Here is a 15,577-nt window from a genome sequence, read left to right as displayed (position 1 = left end):
AAACAATGTGGAAGAGGCCTCTGTAAGACTAGAGGGAGCAGAAACACAAATCCAGAAGCATTTTATCCTAATCCACAGTCACATCATTGTGTCTGCTAGAGACGGTCAGCGGAGAGCAAGGGCTCTTTACTTGAAGTTGCCTTTATTTTATTTTTCACTTTTTATATCTACGGGCATTTTTGCCTGTGCACCACAAGTTCGCCTGGTGTCCTCAGAGGTCAGCAGAGGGAATCAGGGTTGGAACTTCTGGAATTGGAGTTAAGGGTGGCTGCAAGCCAGCATTTAGGTGCTAGGCACTGAACCAGGGTCCTCTGCAAGAGCTGCAAGTGCTCTCAGCCACGGAGCCTTCTCCAGGCCCACTAACTTGAGGTTTTCAAGGGATTCCAGAAACTTCCTGAAAGTGGAATTTAAAATATTTTATGCGCATTGCACTTTTCTGGAAGACGGGGAAAGCCGTGACCCACGCATTCAAGGAAGTGTAAATAAGACGAATGTGCAAACGTGAGAGGCAACCCGGGAAGACGGAGGAAACCTGGAGCATACTGTGTCCTAGGAGGCAAAGGCAAGGTCCGTCACTCACCTCGGTAGCATCTCTTCATGTCTGGGCCCAGCCACATCGTGTCAGGACAGGCACACGTGTACTTGGGGGAGTGGCTGGAGATCTGAGGAGCAGGAAGGCACAGGTATTCACAGCCTCCGTTGGGCTGGGCACTCAGGTCACAGGCATCTGCAGCTAATGGCAGGGGAGGGGCAGACAGACAGCGTGTCGGGAGGTTGACAGGGCTCACCAGGTCCTCTTGTCTACCAATAATGAGATCCCACCAACTGGACTTGTTCAAAAGTCTGTCCCTAGTTTTATTTGGGGACATATCAGCATAGTACTTGGGACTTTATTGTCCCCCTTCATTCATTCTTACAGTTCTGAGAAGTGGGTGTTATGGTTCCAACTGACAGAGGAGCCTATGCTCAGAGAACACATACATGTACACGTTACAAATCTAGGGATTTTGGAGGCAGACTTTAACTGAGGTACATTGATTCCCAAACTAAAACTACCCCTCCCCCACAGCACTTGTCTTGTTTGTTCCTCCTCTGTGTACCTGCCGCCAGGTCTTTCTGCTTTAAATCTCTAGAACTAGAATTAGGCACCAATCTTATCTCCTTGCCCCTCTTTGTTGTCTGTTACCCTGGCAACCAATCCCCCTTACAGTTGGTTGTGACAGCAGATGAGACAGCCCTGCAGTATGATTATTAGGCCATTTCCAGTAAGCCACCTGGCTAACTGTGAGGCCTCGAGATGCGCGATTTCATAGTACTGCAAAATGGGTGCAAGACGTGAGCGCGCACTGATGTGTCACGACAGAGGAGCTTGGCAATCAGATAGACTGGGTTCATATTTTTGTTCTTCTACCCGCTAACAGTGTTTTATCTCTCCAACTGCAGTTTCCTCGGCTGTTCAGTGGGATGTACAGTAAGCACAGTTACAGTGTTGGCAAGGCTAGGACAGTTACGGGATTATTTATTCCTAGCCTTGCTTCACACAGAGGCTGAAGCACAAGTGAGACAATACAGCAACATGTTCTACAACAAGCGGGGTCACTGGATTCCTGGGGATGCTGGATGAGTGGCAGGACACAGGCAGCGGGGACCGGGGAAGGCTGACTTACCCTTCGGCTGCTTCAGCTCGTGGAAGATTACAATGTCGTGCGGGTTATTGAGGTTCTCGGCCAGGATGGCGATTTCCAGGCCATTGAGCCGATTTGCGCTGAAAATGGCCTCATTCTCCAGGTCTGTCCAGAATACCCTGTCCTGTGGGATAGGAAGGCCAGAATCCAGACTCCATCTCTAGCCCCAAATCAGGGACAGGACCAACTGGTCTCAGTGCTATCTACCCTGCCCACAGGTTTCCAGAGGACTCTGCCTCTAACAGTGGAGCAAAGCCTCCTCGCGCCCGTCTGTCTTAGGTGATTACTTGGTGATTCTGAGCTGCTGAGCTAGGCTGGAACCAAAAGACAACCAAGGTTGGATGTCTACAGCTGGCACCACTTCTGTGGCTTGGGACTAAGACCAGAAGGAACGTGTGAGGTCCTGAGGGCTAGCTGGTGTTGAGCCTTCTGGGAGGAACACACGCATCTATATGGTTAGTTCATAGGAGACCAGACACGCATCTGTAGGCAATCCACAGTAGCAGGTGCAGCCATGCATCTTGTCCACAGATCCAGACACACCCGCACTGGTCCTTCTAGACTCCTAAAGACATACTCATGCTGAAGGAAGTACCTTTCAGTGTGCATACACATCAAAGTGCACACACAGGATCATACATGTTTACTCTGGTGCATGTATGCAAACTCATGCACATAACACATACGTTACACATGCCAGGGAGATGCTTGCATACACATACATAGACTTGAGGCAGGGGCTAGATTTAGAGGAGATTACTGTGCACACAAGTTCAAACAGTGCTGAACGAAGCTGCTCTAAGAAAAGACTGCCACCTCCTTACTCTGCCTTCCCCTAAGGGCAGGGTTAGTCTCTGTGTGTGTGTGTGTGTGTGTGTGTGTGTGTGTGTGTGTGTGTGTAAGAAACTCTGGTAGGTTCTGGCTTTCTTATTTCCCAAAAAGAAAGGATGGGCTTTGTGATTCTTTTCCTTCTTGGGAGCTTTTGAGGGCTTGGGTAGGGTCTAGTTTATTTCTATGACCCCAGGATTTAGCAAAGGTCAACAAAAAATGAGCCTAACTGCATAGCGTCTCTCAGGGTGTGCCCTACAGTAAATGATTCTAAGGACATGCATCTTCTTTTCTCCCTGCCTCCTTCTGTGCGTGAGATACAGCGCTAGGTGCTGGGGATGTGGAGAAGGTCTGTGCCGGGTGACTTACGTAGGTGACATTATCTGAACGAGGCTCTTGGGGAGAGCACAGGAAAGGCTGCCGGGCAGACTGGGCAGTTGAGCCTCTATGGAGGCAGCTCTTGGAGTCTATACAAACCTGTCAGCTGGCTTCCCCGTTCTTTTGTTTCCCTTTGGGTAAGTCTGGAAGCATCCTATTTGAACAGGCCTTCTCTGGGTTGCAGCTTCCCGATCAGGTCATGCCTCCCCCTACGGGGCTCACCTCAAATACAGCTACCCCGAAAGGGTGACTCAGGAAGTCAGTGGAGAAGATCAGCATCTTTCTGTTGCCTCCACTGAAGTCAATGCTGGATAGCTGGTGCAGCTTGGAGTCCACCCAGTACAAACGCTGGCTCAGCAAGTCTTGGGGAGGAGGGATCAGGTCAGAGACCAGTTACTGCAGCTGCCTCTCCACTCCACTGCACTCCCTACCCACAGTCCCAGGCCTAAGGGAACAAAGACACTGGCCACCACGAGGGGACCCTGACACAAGACCATGGGCCGCTGTTAGGTTAAGTTGTCAGGATCATTTCTAGTGCAGGCTCCCGACTCACGTAGACAGGCAGGGCTCACCCAGGGTGATTCCGTTGGGCCATTCAATGTTGTCGGAAACCAGTGTTTGCCGGTCTGCACCGTTGAGCCCAGCCTTCTCAATCTTTGCCTGGAAACCCCAGTCAGACCAGTACATGAACCTGAAAGGCAGAAGAGCTCTTTGGGATAGTTGGAGTGGTCTGAGTCACAAAGGTTCAGTGATTTCAGTGATCCACTGAACAGTTAGGGATTATATTTAAATGGGCAAACTTCTGAAATTTTTTTTAGAACTATCAAATCTTAGAACAGGCACTTTAACCTTCATCTCATGAGAGCCTGGGGAAGCTCAACTCGCCTAATCTACTTAGTCCGAGCTGAATGGCCTGTGAGCTCCGCTCTCACTGTGGTGGCTCTAACCAGAACCCTAGAGCATCTGTGTGGGAAGGGCCCTTACACACCTCTCCCGATGACAGAGAAGAAAGTTGACCACCTTAACCCCGGCCTCTGCTCCTGGACCCTCATTTCTACTAGAGATCACAGCAGCTCACTGTTGCTAACTCACCCTTTCACGAGGAAGGAAGAAGGAACATAAGGGAGGTCCTAAGCCCCCACCCAGGCGTGGCCAGAGTAAAGAAGCCTAGGTTAAAGGGGCCCACAGGGGAACAAAGGTCGGGGCAGGGGTGGGGAAAGATGAGGAGCTAGGAGCAGAGCAGCCCCGGGGACCTGTGGCCTTGAATCTTACTGGTTGTACTGAGTGCTTACGTAACTCTCACTTGAGGAAAGTCATAAGGAGACAGATTTGCAGTTAAGAGGGAAAACTCCACTGTGTAACGGGTAGGTATTCCGCGATGAACTAGGCACTGTGAAAAGGAATGAGTTCTCTGTCCCCCAAAATGATTAAGCAGCTGCCAGATACCTATGGCCTCTACCTCTGAAGCTACCAGGGATCTCTAGTCCTGTAGCACTCCAAGACGCGCCATTTCAGCGATACAATGAATGAGCCAAGAGTCCAGGGTGATCTCTGGTGACTCAATCCCTTGGCTGAGGACAAACAGGACGTGGGCCGTTTGGACTTCCTTCCCTGTGTCTGTCTAGAAGCCCCACAGGCTTCTAGAACCTTTGACAGCTCTTGTAACAGACACATGGGAACTGAGCACCTGTGCTGGTGGAATGGAAGGTTTGTGTGGGGCCTACTCACCCTCGCAGGGGGTCAACGGCAATGGCTCGGGGCTCGCTGAGCTCGCGGCTGAAGAGGGTACAGCGGCGGCGTCCATCGGTTGTGGCCACTGAGATGGTCTTATTGCCTGAGTCTGTCCAGTAGATGTGCTTATGGACCCAGTCCACCGCCAGGCCCTCCGGGGAGTGCAGCTGCTCATCAATGAGGACCACCTGCTCGTCCGGGATGCTGGCCTTGTCCATGTGGGCGCTTAGGAGAAAGCAGGGCTGGCCATGGGCAGATGCTCCACCCATGGGCCCACGTGGAGCTGCCCCTCCTGTGGGCAACCCTCCCCTCTTTGTCTTCTCTCTGGGCCACGGCAGTGGGTTCTAGAGGAACTTGACTAATCTCCACTCAATACATTCCTTGAGCCACCAGGGTAGGGACACGGGTTGAACCAGCTAGTTTCTGGCCTGGAGGAGCTCAGTTAGTGGGGGAAGAAGCTTGCAGGCGGGTACAATGCAGTGTGGAAGCTATGGCAGCAGGGAAATGGAGACTGCACCATCCTGCAGAGTGGGAGAAGCCTTTGTGGTTGAGTCTTGAAGAACTCGATCACCAGGGGCACAAAAGGTGAGAGTAAACACACAGAGACCAGCACACGCAAGCGCAGAAGTGCGCACATTCAGAAAGGAGGCAGGGTTTGGTGTGGTAGGGCTGGATGTTGGGATGCAAAACTGGAAATACGTTCATATGGGAACGGCGTCCTGACAGCTCTGAGCACGCTGGGTTGTATCCCGGGGTAAGGGTGGGACAGGTAACCGAATGAGTCTCGGGACACAGCTGGGAATGTCACATCACTGTGGCAGCTGCGGAAGGGATGGTCTCAAAGGGAAGGGGAGGAAGGGAAAGCGCTGAGGGGAGGTTATGACACGCAGAGGTGAGGTGAGGGGAGGTTATGACACGCAGAGGTGAGCTGAGGGGAGGTTATGACATGCAGAGGTGAGGTGAAGAGTTTGCAGGAGGCTGCACAGTGCAGAGAGAGCTCACACACACACACACACACACACACACACACACACACAGGAAGCATCAGGTTGCCGTCCCTCCCCCGAGGTGCCCTCTCCATGTTACTGCTTCCATACTGCCCGCTGCCATCCCAACTCTCACTCTGCAATCCTGACATTTCCCTTAGGGTCCAGGCTGCAGAGCACTCTCAGATGTCACATGGCACTTTTACTCAATGTATTGCAGACTGCAAGTCCCCATTCCTGTCCCTCATCCACAGACTGCCCAGCCCCCAACTCCTGATCTCCCACGTGTCCCATCTCAAGAGGAGCACAACTGTGGTTTCTGAGATCCCCCAATCAGCCAGTGAATTAATTCAGGTAACGCCTCACCCAGCCCCATACCCAGGCTCTCACTACATCTTGCTTCCCAGTCACATTTGCTGAACAGACTCTAGCTGCTTCTGTGTGTGTAGGCATGAACTCAGTGTGTGTGTGTGTGTGCGCGCGCGCGCGCGCGCACGCTGTGGGGAGGCGGGAATCCAGGTGTCAGTGAATCACACTTGGCAGGTTGCTTGTCTTCTCATCTACCCACTCCATCTTTCCTACAGTGACGCCGAGTCTACCCAGTGCCCAGTTATCAGCAGTCCTGCCAAGTGGATCTCAAGGGCAAAACAAGAACATTAACTCTCCAGGGAGGCCAGGTAACTATGGGATCTGAGACAGGCCAGAGAGAACTTTCTCAAGTGTCCAAGGAGTTTCCCAAGTGCTAAAGTCACAGCCGGTGACTGGAACACCCAGTGATGACTGGGGCATTACCATCCAGGAAGTTTTCCCAGCTGTCAAATTGGGTCAGAGGTCTCCTTAGAACTCATGGCTGCAAAAAGGTGGCCCTCCAGGTAGAGGACAGATCTTAGTCATCTTGAGTCCCCAGGGTCCAGAACACAGGTATGTGGCCTTATTTGTAGTTCTCCATGGAGAACCCAGGGAGATTTCCCCCTTTCCTCATTTCCTCTGTCCTGCACTTCACAGCTAGGCCACCAGGCGTCAGACACAGTCTACGATGTGGACTCAAGGCTGTTTCCCCCACAGGTTGATGAGCCCGGGTACTTCTGCTCCTGCTGTGATTCTATATCTCTTGTCAAGCCCAACCCTGTCCAGTTCTCTGTAAGCTGCCCCTCCCTCAAACCTCTCACGCTGGGCCACAGCGCACACGACACTCACCTGTAGATCTTGCGGTAGGAGAGGTCGCACCAGTATATGCGATTGGTGGCTACTTCCACGTCCAGCGCCACGACATTCTTGAGCATGGGGATGAGGCGCGAGTAGTCCCGCTTCACCAGGTCTATCCTCCGCACCTCGTGTCGGTTCGTGAAGATCAGGGACGGGCTCTTGCCGGCTGCCATGCAGGGAAGCAGTGTCAGTGGAGAAAGCAGGGGGCCAAGAGACCAAGTTTCCTATGAAGTGGGGATGATGGTCACAGGCTAGAAGGGCAGATGAATAGTGGGTACCAGCACACAGTAGGTAGACGCTCTCCTCTCTATTGGGCACAAAACTCCCAAGTCCATGACTCCCCGTGTCCGCATGCCTGCACGGAGGACGTTTGCAGCATGACCCTGCTCCTGCCCGTCTGGCTCACCAGCCGTTCTCCCATCATGGATTCCCCAGACAAGCTTTGCGACCCAGGCCCCTTTCAAGTCTTTCCCTTGCCCTGAAGTGTGCTTCTTTCCAGAGATCACAAGTCTTTCTGCTCGGCCTCCACCTGCTACCCTGCATAAAGGTCCTAGAAAGATGGCCCAGTGGGCTAGGCTAAGTTTGCTGAGCCATCAACCGAGATAGGACATGTGGCATCATGCATGCACCGGACAGAACATACAACTGACCATCTGTATTTAAAAGCTAGTTTTAGACCCTAGAGTAAGACTTCCATTTGGAAGACTGATGTCCCTAAGGCCCTTGCACTGCCCCGCCCACAGGTGGTTTTGAGATATATCAGGCAATTCTCAGACACAGTTTCTATGTTTTCCAGTACATATTTCTGTCAGCCACCTGGTCCTGTTTCTGTGCATCTGTGCCAGGCTAATGGGGACAGGATGGGCACAGTCCAGAGCCACATACTGACCAGGGCTGTGTAGTATATACACAAATATACTGTGTGTAGTGATGGACGCTTTCAGGGCAGAGGGGCAAGAGGGAAGTGGTGATACAGACAGCCGGGAAATGGGGCTCACTGTGCAGGAAGCGCCAGATGGAAAGCTAAGCTCTAGGCCTGCTCAGCCACCAGAATTTTCCTTACCCCAAGTTGCAGTCACGACTTCCCCTCTCTGAGGTGGTAAGCTGGGGTAGAGGGCATCGTGTGGATTTTATTGAGGACCGTGTCAGCAACAGGGACCTGTGTGTTTATGCTTTGAATTTTTGTATCTACCTTAGATAGTCCCATGATTTAGTGTGTATATTCAGGATATTGTCGCCACATATGCGTACATATGGGTCCTGCTACTCCTATCCCATATGGAAGTAAAGACAGGTTGCATGTGACGTGTGAACGTGTGGGTGGGAGGTTTTAGGATTGCTAGGCTTCATGTCAAGTATTATAGCTACTGTGTTACCGTGATCTGTGTGTTCTATCAAGTATCTGTGTGGAACTCCAGACTTTGACTGAAATGTCTGCTCGATACCTCCATGTGGAGAGCTACAGTTTCCACATACTCAACCTGGAGCACAGCCTGCACTCCTCTGAGACTTGCCCCTTTCACCATCCTTCTTGTAGACTGAAATAGGTATTCCTTTTTCCTCGTTATTTGTCCTTTGGAATCTTCTGATTGACTTTTCTCTAGAGTCCCACATTAAACTTGTTGGTTGGCCTTCAAAATATACACACATCTGTGTGCTTCTCAATATTTCCCCAGCACCCGCCCTGCTCCAAGCCTTTCTCCTGGACCACTGTGGTAACGCGTGGCTGCTCTCTGACCCTCTGCAGTCTGTTCTCAGCAATGAAGCCAGGCGGAGCTTAAACATTACAATGCCCTTCCCTTCCACTCAGAACCCTTTGAGGGCTTCTCTCAGACTCAGGAGAAACCAAGTCCGACTTTACAATGGTCTGGAAGGCTGGGGGGAATGCCCCAACCCCAGCCCCCTCCGACTTCACCTCCCCCCAGTCTCCTTGATTCAACTCCACCAACTTCCTCGGGGTTCCTTCACCATCTGCGCACGCTCCCTGCCTAGGGCTCCTGCTTGTCTGTTCCTCCAGCTTGGAATGCTGTTCCTGTCTGCCCCTTCACTTCCTTCAGCTTCCCATTCCAATGTCACCTCCTTAGTGAGAGCGTCCCTGACTATTCTACTATTCTGCTTAAAAACCATAACCCATCATTCCCTCAGACTTCCCATCCCCATCCCTACTCTCCTTCTCTCAGCCCTTACGTGCCACCTGCCATGTGCTGTATTTTGTTTAGCTATCTCATTTTTTTTTTTTTTTTTGCCTGTCTCAGTCACTAACAAGCGCATTGTGTCATTTGCTGACTGAATCTTAGTGCCTATAGCAGTGCTATTGCACTTAATATGAAGAACTAAATAATTACATCAGCTAGACACACACACAGATCAACATAGAGATCTGCGCACACCCCCTAAACTTCGTGGGAGCTGTCTATACTGGCTCTGTGTGGTCCAAGCTTGTGCCTATACATTGTGCTGTACTAATGCGAACTGCAGGCTAGCATGAATGACTCTAAGCATGCCTGTGGGTATTCACATGCAAGAGATCATGTGTGTGACCCACTTGCTCACACTGTGTGTGTGTGTGTGTGTGTGTGTGTATGCTTAACCACTCCCCATGTATGCGGAAGTTTGGTGTTTTCGAGAGCGCCCAGAGTGTTCCCTATCCTTTATGGCGTCCATACCTACAGCTTTGCAGTTCTTGGTCAGTGTATCCATCTCATAGCCAGGGTGGCACTCACACTTAAAGTAACCCTTGTAATTCACACAGATTTGGCTGCAGGCATCTGGGTCCTGGCATTCATCAATGTCTGCGGGAAAGACCAGAAGTCAGGACGAGCGGGAGGCTCTGCGTGCGCTTGGGTAGATGGGGGAGGGCTCACCGCCACAGGTCTTCTGGTCCAGGAGCTGGAAGCCTGTTGGGCACGTGCACTCAAAGCCGATCTTGAGGTCAGTGCAAATGTGGGAACAGCCGCCATTATTGTGCAGACACTCATTCAGCCCTGGGGAGGGACACGGGCTGCTGAACTCCTCTGACAGGCAGGGAAGTGGCCCAGAGCAAAGCAAAGCCTTGGGGCAGCAGACACCCACAACCAGGAAACCAGGAAGCTGCCCTGAACCAATAGCTAGGTGACTGAGCAGGAGGATCGGAGGGTAGGCTCCCTGGTTAGACAGGTCCTTGTCCTCCTAGGCCAGGGCTCCATCCACTACTAGACTAGAGGCAGCTAGGTCTTATCTGGGGCTCTGAGGTCTTTCACAGACACATTTTTTATAGTTCCTTCTTCCTTCTAACCTTTAAGCTTAAGCTTGCATGTATAACGGTCACCCCTTGGATATCCCCCAAGTGCCTTCTGAATGCCTCTGCACATCCAGCTCCAGGTTCGAGGGCAGGCTCTGGAGGCAGGCAACACCACTTTGGAATGCTGCTGCCCTTACAAACCTCTTCCTCCAGGCCTCCTGTAGCTTTGCATCTCTTCCCAACTCTACTCTGTGGGGTCAGCCAAGGTGCTCAGATCTCTGTAACCTGCTGACTTCTGGACCCTGCTATTTGTGTGCTTTCTCAAGGCAGGGCCCAGAGTTAGTTGGCCAGTTCGCCGAAGTCAGACAGTATAAGCAGAAAGCCCTTACATGCTACAGCTGGGTCTCTAGGCCACACTTTCTTTTTTAAATATGCCTGGGGCCAAGCCATAATTCTCTCCTATAGGACTTTACACGATGGACCCTTTTCAACTCCTCTCTGACCTATCTCATTGATCTACCTTGCCACAAGCCTAACCCAGGATTACCAAATGCTGCAAAGGGTGAAGGGACGCCAAGAGGCCACCTGGGTTTGGTCCCTCATTCTCTGCTCCCTCACCACCTTCTGGGGCGGGCAGGGTCCTGGGGAGGCCAGGACCAAGGCTTACCAAGTTCTCACAGTGCCTTCTGAGCTTAGAATCATAGACAGTTACTCGCACAAGCCAGGGCAAAGTACCGTGCCACCCCCTCTGCCCACCAGGCTCATGCACCGTGACTCCAGCCAAGCAAAGCAGCGTTGAGCGGAGCCAGCCGTGGCCATCCAACCAGCTGGTCAGAGCTGCCCACCCCAGGCCATGCACAGCTGAGGGCAACCCCACCTCCAGCCCGAGCCATGCTTAGGGAATGTCCCCCTTTACCCCTGGGCCTCCTCCTGTTTCCCTGGAATGTTGGTGCAACTGAAAGAACAAGACCACATCGAGCTCATGACTTTGGGGGACTGGGAGTAGCTCCATCAGGCCCATCCCTGGGAGGCCCCAGACTTCTGGAGGTCGTTTGAGCCATGGTGGCTTCTAGTTGCTGGGAGAACTCCCGCTGGCAACCATTTGGCCACTCACATCCTCTGTCACCTGTCTTGGGTTTTATTATTCCACGAGCACCATCCATTCATGTTTTCCCGTTCACTCGTGGCCTCAGTCATGTACCCACCCACTTCCTTCCTCTCTCTTTGCTGCGGTCACAGCAATCCGCAGTTCTATTTACTGGATACTTAGCCATATGGTATGTGTAGGGCCGGGCTGCCCAGGAAGAGCTCAACATGACTATAGTTTCTGACGAAAGAAGGTATGGAGTACCTCCAGGCCACCATGGGCTCAGACAAGCTAGGAGACCCCGATTAGTTTATCCCTGATGGTCTTCTTTGGAAGGGCGTCTCCATCCTTCCCCAACTCTGTGTAGCCCAGAGAGGAAGGAAGGGGCTGGAGGCCTGAGTATCTGATGTCACCTCTCCCCAGCACGGTACATACTTGCATGCACACACCTTCATGCACCCACACACACGTACACACACTAGCTTATGTGCAGAGGCACAGACAGGTCTGCAGGCTCCACAGAGATGGAAATGCAGTCAGAGATGCATGAATGCAGTAACTCAGGGATGTGGGTGCGGGCGGACACGTGCCCCCCACCAGCACAGACAAAAAGAGCACACGTGGACACAAACAAGCACGTATTTCTGACATGTCATGCAGAAGATGGGGATAGAGTTTGGTAGGTTAGTAGTCCCTGGATAGCTACAGATCTGAGTGTTGTGGAGAAGCAGGTTCGGCCACTCCTACTTCCCTGTCCCCCTTTCCCTGTCCCTTTGGATCTCTCCAGGCAAGACCCCCAGGCTTTGCCTAACTACGGTTCCTTTCAGTCTGACTTCACTTCTTCAGTGGGGGGGAGGCAAACCGGATCCTGGGGAGCTCTGGGGCACACTGTTCCTCTGAGTATGGGGTGTGTGTGTGTGGGGGGGGGGGGGCCTTTTAGGAGAGAAGACACGGAGGGGCCGATCTGACTCTGTACTCTCTCTGGGGGACTCCTTTGTCCAGGTCTCTGAATTCTGGCCTGAGACAAGCAGAGGTGGCTCACAAACTCTTCTGCACTCCCGGGCCCTGCTGCACTCCAGCTCAGAGCCTCTGCCCTCCTCACTAGTCCTTGGAGAGCTGGCTCACCCTACCTCTCTCTCTCTCGTTAGACTGCACCTCTGGGCTCGTTCAGGAGTTCCAGCATCTCAGGGTTTAGAATGGCAACACTGCCTGCTGCTGGGAGCACTCTCCTCCCATCCAGGCCTGGCCTGCACTGTGCTACTGGGACACGCTCCTAACAGCTTCCCTGGCTGCTTCCTCCAGCCTTTGACTTTGTGAGGTGTCCTGCCAAGGACTGAAGAGCTCAAGGGCCAAAGTCACGGGAAGATCAGCAGGACGGGAGCACCGAGGAAGGGAGAAACTTGCAGAGGGCACACGTTCAGTGCCCAAAATGAGATTTTGTGAGAAGCCGCCTCATCTGAGCATGTAGACTGCAGAAGAGGGCCCCGGGCTTTGCAGCAATACAGACCAAGAGATGCCAGGGGCAAACGGCCCAGTGTGAGGCTATAGGAGAACGCGCGGTCTAGAGGGTAGGAGGGCCTCCAGCCTGGATGCCAGGAGGGAGCACGGCGAGAGCATTAGTTCAGCTGTTAGGTGTAGACAGGTAGCATACCACACACTTTCTGAGGCTCATCCGACCAGTCCCGGCAGTCCCTCTGATCATCACACACTTTCCCGCCGTCCACGCACTCGCCACTCTTACACTGAAATCTGCGGGGACCCTCACAAGTTGACTCTGTCGGGCCAGACAAGAGAGTGGATAGTTGTCTGTGAGGCGGGGGTGGGGTGGGAAGCACAAGGCGTGGCAGGGCCAACCAAGGCCCCCAGAAAACGCAGAGTTCAAAACCCTGACAGGTCTCTTAGGGGATCACAGGACAGGTCCTCATATATCCACACAGGAGTCTTTGTCTGTCGTGGGGGCACTTAGGGTCCTGGGAGTCCCAAGGGGGAATGTTTGCCCCATGAGCCTGGGACATGGTACATGCCTCATCATCCACTCTGAAATGAACTCTCCCAGATGACGGGCGGGTAGTGACCGACAAAGCCACCTGAGATTGAGAGGGATTCTGGGGGGTGGGGGTGGGGGGCAGGCTTCAGTCTGCCCAGTCTGGGAACTAGTAATGAAGGCCACAAGAAAGCTCGGGTGTGGACAGACAGCGGAAGGCTAGTTCCCCTGCAGTGCCCGGTCTTACCCCGTTAGTCCTCTTCAGCCTTTACAAAGCCCTTAATCAAAAGTCCAGTTCTTGAACCTCAGATCCCCATGGGAAGGAATTCCAGGGATAATGGGCAAGGGCTGTTGACGGGATCATCTCAGAGATCAAGGGGAGAGCTCCCCCAGCTCTGTTCTCTCTCACGAGAGCGGGAGGGTCACGGGCTTTTCCTCTCAGAGACCTCACGCACCCTGAAGGCAGCCCGCTTCGTCACTCCCGTCCGGGCAGTCCCGCTCCTGGTTGCACCGTTTGATGGCAAGAACGCAAGTCCCATCCCCACACTGGAACTCATTCTCGAGGCAGGGTCCTGGTGCTGCTGAGACAGGGCAAAAGGCGGTCAGGACCCACGAGGGGCCAGGACAGCTTTCCCTACCACCTCATGTCCCTTCCGCCCCTGGAAAGAATGAACCAGTGACCGAGCTTAGGAGGCCTCGAAGGACACATGGGGGAGACTGAAGCTCAGAGAGGGGAAGGCCTTGCCAAAGGTCACACAGCACTCCAGTTTCCCGTTTCCCTGTCCACCACCTCAGCACAGACACTGAGCCCTGGTGCTCATGACTTAGTGATTTGGTCCACTCAGTCAACCTGTCCTGAACCTGGCTGGGACTGTGCTGGGTGTTGGTGGGGAGCCCGGAGACTAAGAGCCAATTTTCAGAAGCTCAGGTGCAGAGAGACGGGGAAACGCACAGATGAAGGCACAGAGTGAGTTGTGCCTAGGAGAGAGCCACCACAGTCCTGGGAGGGACCCAACAGAGCTGGGATAGTCAGCAGACTGACAGAGTCGGTATAGAGGCACTCCTAGGTCAGTATGACAGAGGTGGGGGAGGGGGGACAACCAGTGCCAGACTCCTTGAAACAGGAAAGGGCAGCAACAGGTGTGATGGAATGGCCACACAGCAGAGACAAAGGCACCCGTGAAGAAGCCTGGCTTCTGGGGTCAGACCTGAGCTCCACGCCTTAGCAGCCATGTGACCTCCCGCAAGTCACTTCATTCTCCCAGTGTCAAGTCTCTGTTAAAGCAGGGTTTGTACTCCCAGTAGGAGGGTCATATCAGCAGGCTCTGGGTGGGACTGGGTGACACGGAGGGGGCTTACAGCAGTCGGCCTCGTCAGACTTGTCCTTGCAGTCGCGGTCGCCGTCGCAGCGCCAGCCCAGGTGTATGCACTCGCCGCTGCGGCAGGTGAACTGGGCGGCGGGGGCGCAGGCTGCTGGCGTGGCCGTGGTCCCCTGGCCCGCTCGCCCGCAGAGCTCGGCCGCCTCATCCGAGCGGTCCTCGCAGTCGAACTGGCGGTCGCAGACCCAGCGCTCAGGGATGCAGGTGCCGCCTCCTCCACAGCGGAACTCGCGGGGCGGGCAGGCCGGGTCCGAGCAGCCGCGCTCGTCGCTGCCGTCGCCGCAGTCATCGTCACCATCGCACACGAACACAGAGGCCAGGCAGGAGCGGTTGCTGCACTGGAACTCGTGCGGGGCGCACACTGCGCAGGACAGAGAGCCGGTCGGCCGGCCAGATCCCATCCCCTGTGACCCAGCCCGCTGTTTCTGCTACAGGGGTGCAGGGAGTTCTGACCCTCACCTACAGGCTGGAATAGGTCTTGCTGGAGACTTGAAAGGGGAGCTGACCTTGGACCGACCACATTTGCCCTTTCTGAGTCTCTGGGCTTCACCAAGTACACAGATATTCTGCCTTGCAGCTGGCAAACATGGTGGGGCAGAGAGGGGCTCTAAGGTTGCAGAGCCCTATTGTCTTGAAGGATAGGAAATCATTTGTAACATGACTGACACCAGATGACAGGGCAGGGGTTTGTGGCATAGTCGTGTATATCACTTGCAAAGACTATTCTCCAGCCTGGCATCTACTTCCCTGGTCCCCACACCTCACTCCCACGTACCCCGACTATGACCACTTTGATGATTTGCTAGGCCCAGGGCACATGGTTCCACTCCAGGGTTTTGTTCAAGTTGCTGCATCTTCTGGGAACCCACTGCAGCCTACCATTGGTCCTAGTTCTAAACCAGAGTGCTTCCACTGCATGGGCTCAAACTCTACCTCCATCCATCGCATGCTTCTGTTTAGGAAATCTCCCTCTGGCCCAGCCTGCCTTCTGTGTGCCTTTCACATCCACCCACACGTCTGGGTGCCAGGTGGGCACTGAGGCCCCTTGCAGGGTGTGGACGAAGTAAAGAACCGGTCCTGGCCCTGTCTGCAG

The 15,577-nt window shown here is 53.6% G+C and overlaps 1 protein-coding gene across 10 annotated transcripts in view; it reads right to left on the bottom strand.

Annotated features, from left to right (window-relative positions):
• Positions 1-15,577, bottom strand: part of Lrp8 (LDL receptor related protein 8) — a 73,946-nt gene that overhangs the window by 15,235 nt on the left and 43,134 nt on the right. For 2 of the 10 annotated variants that reach the window (XM_029539743.1, XM_029539746.1), the window contains exons 5-15: positions 14,465-14,845; positions 13,561-13,686; positions 12,773-12,895; positions 9,679-9,798; positions 9,481-9,606; positions 6,806-6,980; positions 4,620-4,847; positions 3,464-3,582; positions 3,114-3,253; positions 1,668-1,809; positions 581-733 (exon numbers count right to left, since the gene is read on the bottom strand). In XM_029539743.1, coding sequence (XP_029395603.1) covers positions 581-733; positions 1,668-1,809; positions 3,114-3,253; positions 3,464-3,582; positions 4,620-4,847; positions 6,806-6,980; positions 9,481-9,606; positions 9,679-9,798; positions 12,773-12,895; positions 13,561-13,686; positions 14,465-14,845 — 1,833 coding nt within the window. The remainder of the gene's footprint in view (positions 1-580; positions 734-1,667; positions 1,810-3,113; positions 3,254-3,463; positions 3,583-4,619; positions 4,848-6,805; positions 6,981-9,480; positions 9,607-9,678; positions 9,799-12,772; positions 12,896-13,560; positions 13,687-14,464; positions 14,846-15,577) is intronic. The other 8 variants (XM_021199967.2, XM_021199968.1, XM_021199970.2 and 5 more) reach the window with 6 other exon arrangements.

This window comes from Mus pahari, chromosome 6 (genome assembly GCF_900095145.1).
Source record: "Mus pahari chromosome 6, PAHARI_EIJ_v1.1, whole genome shotgun sequence".
NCBI lineage: Eukaryota > Metazoa > Chordata > Mammalia > Rodentia > Muridae > Mus > Mus pahari.
This window is presented reverse-complemented; position numbering and strand designations above follow the sequence as displayed.